The 6,359-nt window shown below is 37.5% G+C and overlaps 1 protein-coding gene across 1 annotated transcript in view; it reads left to right on the top strand.

Annotated features, from left to right (window-relative positions):
• The first annotated feature begins 204 nt into the window (after positions 1–204).
• LOC129347293 (PEX5-related protein-like) overlaps positions 205–6,359 on the top strand; it is a 32,018-nt gene continuing 25,863 nt past the window's right edge. Inside the window, exon 1 of the mRNA XM_055014667.1 lies at positions 205–243. Coding sequence (XP_054870642.1) covers positions 205–243 — 39 coding nt within the window. The remainder of the gene's footprint in view (positions 244–6,359) is intronic.

Below are 6,359 nucleotides of genomic sequence, written 5' to 3'. Positions count from 1 at the left end.
GATGTGGATCAGCATCTCCAAGTCCAAGGCCATGGTTCTCTGAAGGAAACTGGTGTATTGCTCCCTCTGGGTTGGGGGGGTTGCTTCCCCAAGCAAGGAAGTTTAAGTATCTCGGGATCTTGTTCAGGAGTGATGGGAAAATGGAGCTAGAGATGGAGGATTGGTGCAGCGTCAGCAGTAATGAAGGCATTGGACTGAACCGTCATGGTGAAGAGGGAGCTGAGCCTCAAGGAGAAGTTCTCAGTTTACCATCCATCTACGTTCCAACCCTCACCTATGGTCATGAACTCTGGGTAGTGACCCAAAGAAGGAGATCGTGGATACAAGCGTCTGAAATGAGCTTCCTCCGTAGGGTGTCTGGGCTCAGCCTTAGAGATAGGGGGAGAAGCTCAGACATCCAGAGGGAGCTCAGAGTAGAGCTGCTGATCCTTCACCTCTAAAGGAACAAGCTGAGGAGGTTTGGACATCTCATTCAGATCCTCCAAGGAGACTTCCTTTGGAGGTTTTCTGAACACGTCCTCCTGGGAGGAGACCCCGGGGTAGACCCAGAACCCTCTGGAGGGATTATTTATCTCATCTGGCCTGGGAACACCTCGGGATCCCCCAGGAAGAGCTGGAAAGTGTTGCTGGGAGGAGGAAAGTCTGGAATGACCTGCTTCTTTTGCTGCCTCCACGACCCAAACCCGGACAAGAGGAAGAAGATAGATGGATGATGGATGGATGGATGGATGATGGATGGATAACGGATGGATGGATGATGGATGGATGGATGATGGATGGATGGTTGGATGGATGATGGATGGATGGATGGATGGATAGATGGTTGGATGGATTGATGATGGATGGATGGTTGGATGGATGATGGATGGATAACGGATGGATGGATGGATGGATGGATGATGGATGGATGGTTGGATGGATGATGGATGGATGGTTGAATGGAAGATGGATGGATGATGGATGGATGGATGGTTGGATGGATGATGGATGTATGATAGATGGTTGGATGGATGGATGATGGATGATGCTTGATGGATGGATGGATGGTTGGATGATGGATGGATGATGGATGGATGATAGATGGATGATGGATGGATGATGGATGGATTGATGATGGATGGATGGATGATGGATGGATGGATGGATGGATGGATAGATGGTTGGATGGATGATGGATGGATGGATGATGGATGGATGATGGATGGATTGATGATGGATGGATGGATGATGGATGGATGGATGGATGGATAGATGGTTGGATGGATGATGGATGGATGGATGTTGGATGGATGATGGATGGATGGTTGGATGATGGATGGATGGTTGGATGATGGATGGATGATGGATGGATCATAGATGGATGATGGATGGTTGGATGGATGGATGGATGGATGGATGGATGGATGGATGGATGGATGGATGAAGATGAATGGTTTTGTACTGTGTGGATTTTTATGTGTAACTTCACATTATTTTATTGTTAAAAATATATCCACCTATAAAATTAGTGAATTTGATGTTTAATTTTTTTTGAACGTTATTAAACACTTCTTGTATTTATGATAAACTGTCAATTGTAAACATGAGACTTTACATAAATTTACTTTAAAATGTGTTATTTCATAGACATTTAATATTTTACGTGTAAATTCACAATTTTCTTGTATTTGGAAAATGTGTTAAATAATCTGTAAAATTGCAAATAGTGCAGCTTTATTTTACATGAGACCATGTTTTTTTAAATAGCTTTTGAACATTTAATTCAACATATTTTCATTAAAAGTCTTGTGAAAATGTTTTAATTCTGCTGCAAAACTAGAAATTCAGTTATTTTAAAAATATGTAGTTGGACATATTTAAATTTGTAAAAATCTTGTACAAAACAATAAAATACTGATAATTAAGTTTGATAATGGCCAGAACCTACCGTCAGTTTAATGTTCTCTATCCACCCATAATATTAATGATTCATCTTTGAATTATTAAAGAGCTCTGCTTACATGTAAAATCACTGTTCATTTTGGATGTTTTATAGATATTATTTCTTTCAGGTTATTTCACACTGAACATATAAAACTGTTGTCTATTTTCATAATTTTATTGATGTTTGTATTCCAAAAACAGAAAAAACCCCTCAAATTTGTAAAATATAAAAGAAACATTCAGAAAATTTCCAGATTTATATTAAAGAGTAGAACTAATTTAAACTGAGACAAGTGTGTTCTAGGATAAATTTTTTTAAAATAACGATGTAATAAATAAATCATTTGAGTGTTTTTATTCAAACGTGAAGGAATGAACACAGCAGCTGATGAAGACAAGGAGGAAAACCAGCAGAACCCACATTATTCAGAAAACAACTTCATGAATCTGCTTCGTCAAACCGGAAGAAAACCTGAGAGGAAAGGATGAGCTCATGCAGGTGATTCTCTGTAAAACCACGAATAACGAACCTTTAAATGCGAACAGCTGGAGCACATCCACCTGAAGGGAAAACCACAGACTGACAACAAGCTCAGACTTAGCATTTTAAAGCCACAATTATGTCTTTTTTCCACCAAATTCTGACTTTAATCTCAAATTTCTGGCTTTAAACTCTTTCACCGTTTATCACTGAATTCTGTTGGTTGATCTCAAATTTCAGATTTAAAAATCTGACTTTTCACTTTTCCCCACAAATTTCTGACTTTAATCTCAGATATTTGACTTTTTTTTGACAGAATTCTGACATTAATCTGAAATTTCTGATTTAAAACTCAGAATTCAGATTTTTTTTCTCCCACAGAATTCTGACTTTATTTATCCTGCAGAGGCTCTATGAAGACCTGCCCCAGTTAACAGATTTGTGACTGTTTTTCCAACAAATTCTTACAATAATCTCAAATTTCTGACTGTAAACTCTGAATTCTGACTTTTTTCTTTTATCAAATTCTGATTTTAATCTCATATATAGGATTTAAAACTCAAACTTCTGACTTTAAAAGACAGAACTTGGAATTTAAACTCAGACTTTTGACTCCCGGCTTCTGTTGATCTCAAATTTAAAATTTAAAATTCTGAATTTTCACTTTTTTTCCCAACAAATTTCTAACAATAATCTGAAATTTCTGATTTAAAACTCAGGATTTTGACTTTCAACTCAGAATTCTGACCATCTGTCACAGAATTCAGACATTAATTTCAAATTTCAAATTTAAAACTCAGAATTCTGATTTTTTTTCACACCACATTGACTTTAAAATCTGGTTTTTGACTATTTTTCACAGAATTCTGACATTAATATCAAATTTCAGATATAAAATTCCGACGACTTTTTTCCACCAAATTCTGATGTCTTTAAAAATAATTGACTTTAATCTCAAAATTCCGACTTTAAACTCAGATTTCTGACTTTTTTCAGACATTAAACTCAAATTTCAGTCTTAAAACCGATTTTTTAAAACTTTTTTCCACTCAGTTCTGACTTAAACTCGTGAGTTTCTGACTTTGATGCCAGAATTTAGACTTTTCTCCTTTGGATTTTTTGCATTATTTAAAATTCTGACTTCTTATTCGCCCAAAATTCTTATTTTAAACTCTGAATTCTGACTTTTTATCTTTAAACTCTGACTTTAATCTGAACCTTCTGTCTTTAAAATCAGATTTTTTTTTCCTTATTTCTCTGAATTCTGGCTCTGAACTCTGAATTTAAATTTATATTCTATAAATTTTCACATTGTGAAATTTCTGTCTTTGAAGTTGGATTTTTTCCCATTCCTTCTGAATTTAACGCAGATTTGAGACTTTTCTCTCTGATTTCTGTCCATTTTCTCCACAAACTCTGACTTTAAACCCAGAATTCTGACTCTAATCTCTTTAAGTGTTACTTGTTTTCTCTACATTTTGCCTTTAATTTCAGGTTCTTGTCTTTCAGTCAGAAATGTGACTTTTTCTCTCAGGATTCTGGCTCTAAACTCAGCTGAAGGTGTGTTTGGATTCATCCCAGCCAACATGTGGACAGAACAAGACTCCAGGAAGGCTGGAAACGCTGCAGGAGCTCTGGGAGCAGAGAAGGAAACACGTCTAGAAGGAGAAATCACACAGATCAGGTTTTTAAAGTCTCTGAATGTTTACATCACACCTCCCAGGAAGCTAATTTGGGGGTTTTGGACTTATGCTCTGATAAAACCTGAATGTATGAAGCTGGAAAGTTTCTGACGTTTGATCAACCAGCAGGAAATGAAGTCATCATCAGCTGATTCTGACGAGGTCCAGGCCGCTCATTCCTCCTCTTCAAACCATCAGATTTAAGTGTGCAAAAGAAAAGAGTCACAAACTGTAACTGGTCTCCAATAGAGGAAGAAGGAATCGGTAACATGGCTCCATGAAGCAGGACCAGAGTTCTGATCCTCCGTTCTAACGTCAGAGCTCAGTCTGAATGGCTCTGGTGGTGTAAACAGACGACCTGAAGCTGGACTGAAGCCACCAGGAATTAAACCTGTGACCTCCTCATCCAGTTAAAACACTACCACACCCACAACCTTCTCATGGTGAGGAGTTCTGGAAGTTCTGCAAAAACTGATGAAATATATTTGCACTTCTACTGAAAATTTGTTCTGTTTCTGACTCCACTGATAAAACGGTATAAAATCAACCCAAACTGTATGAACCTCCACAGAACCTGCCGACAGTAACTTTATTTAATGAAACAAATTTCTACCTTCACAGTGACTAGAACCTGCTCCGACCAACATTAAAGTTCGCCCAGTCTCCAGATGGTCCTTGGTCCAGTTCTGACCAACCACCTACCAGCACTAAAATTCACCCACAATCACCTTCTAATGTTTTCACTGGTGGATTATCAGAAACCAGAAACACATCCAGGGAATCAATGATTGTTTCTAGGACTCTGAACTGTTCACACTAGGATACATCCCATAATACTGATGATCACACCTGGTTATAGAGAAAATGTACATAAAACTACATATATTTTGTCCAGAATTACAAAAAGCTGTCCAAATGTACTCAAAAAATGATCAAAATAACTTAAGTTTTTTTTTTTTGCTTTAATTTGTCTGACAAAAATCCAGTCCTTAATGACTCAAACTTTGTCCAAAATTACCTAAAAGTTGTTGAAAATGATTCAAAATGACATGAAATTTGTTCAGTCACTCAAAAATTTCCCCAAATCACTTAAAATTTGTACAAAATGATCAAAGATTGTCCAAACGTGAACCAAAATGAGTCAATAAGTGTCCACTACAGATTTAAAATTTGTCTGAAAAGCCTAAATTTGTTAAGAATGATGAAAATCATCAAAATGATTCCAAAATTCTAGGAAAAAAATCCTGCATAGCAAAAAATGAATTTATTCTTTAGACTGTGACACCTGGATGGATGCAAAACTGAAGTGGTGTTAGTTTTTCCCAGAACTCAGATGTGTTTCTTCTCCTAAATGTCATGGTTCTATCTGCTGGACTGATGAAGTTCTGAGGATCAGAAATGATGGAAAAAGTCCATTAAAAAGTGATAAATCTGGATCCACCTCTATGGACTTCAAGGACCTGGAATGTTCTCAGTGAGACTAAACTGAAAGACTGGAAGCAGGAAAGGAGAACGTGCCCTGGAGAAAGTTCTAGAGTAGACCTACTGACAACTGGAGAAAGTTCTTGAGTAGACCTACTGACAACTGGAGAAAGTTCTCGAGTAGACCTACCGACAACTGTAGAAAGTTCTAGAGTAGACCTACCAACAACTGGAGAAAATTCTAGAGTAGACCTACTGACACCTGGAGAAAGTTCTAGAGTAGACCTACCAATTGTCCAGTTGTCGGTAGGTCTACTCTAGAACTTTCTCCAGGGGAAGTTCTCCTCTGTGGACTTCAAGAACCTGGAACTCTGGAAATATTCCCAGTATGAAGGTAGAAGTCTGATTATTGATAAAGTTACTGGAGATGAAGAACCAGATGTTCTGAGGAGGTTCTGGTCTGGGGCTCTGACTGATGTTTGATGGAATGACTCTAATCAGTAGAATGAAGACGAGTGTTCTTCATTCTGAGTGGTTTTCAGGACTTCAGAGATGTGATCGACGTTCAGCTCATTAATAAAGGAAGTCTCTGCAGCTTCAGACTGAAGTCAGAAACGCTGATTTTGTTCAGTCTTCATAATTGTGCTAATTGGGGCCAAAAACTAAGTTCTATGATTTCTTTAAAAAAAACTGGCAGAATTTGGAGAATTTCATCAATTTTTTCACACCTGGGAAATTCTCTATTTCATCTTTTAAAAATGTCTTAGCTGTGAAGCCCTTTAAAGGTTCAGTATCTCCAGAAATACAACTTCTGAAGTCATGAAACGTGGGTGAGAACAGACAGATATCTG

The sequence above is a fragment of the Amphiprion ocellaris genome, chromosome 10 (assembly GCF_022539595.1).
Source record: "Amphiprion ocellaris isolate individual 3 ecotype Okinawa chromosome 10, ASM2253959v1, whole genome shotgun sequence".
Lineage (NCBI taxonomy): Eukaryota > Metazoa > Chordata > Actinopteri > Pomacentridae > Amphiprion > Amphiprion ocellaris.
The sequence above is the reverse complement of the archived record's forward strand: the minus strand, read 5'-3'. Positions and strand labels throughout refer to the sequence as shown.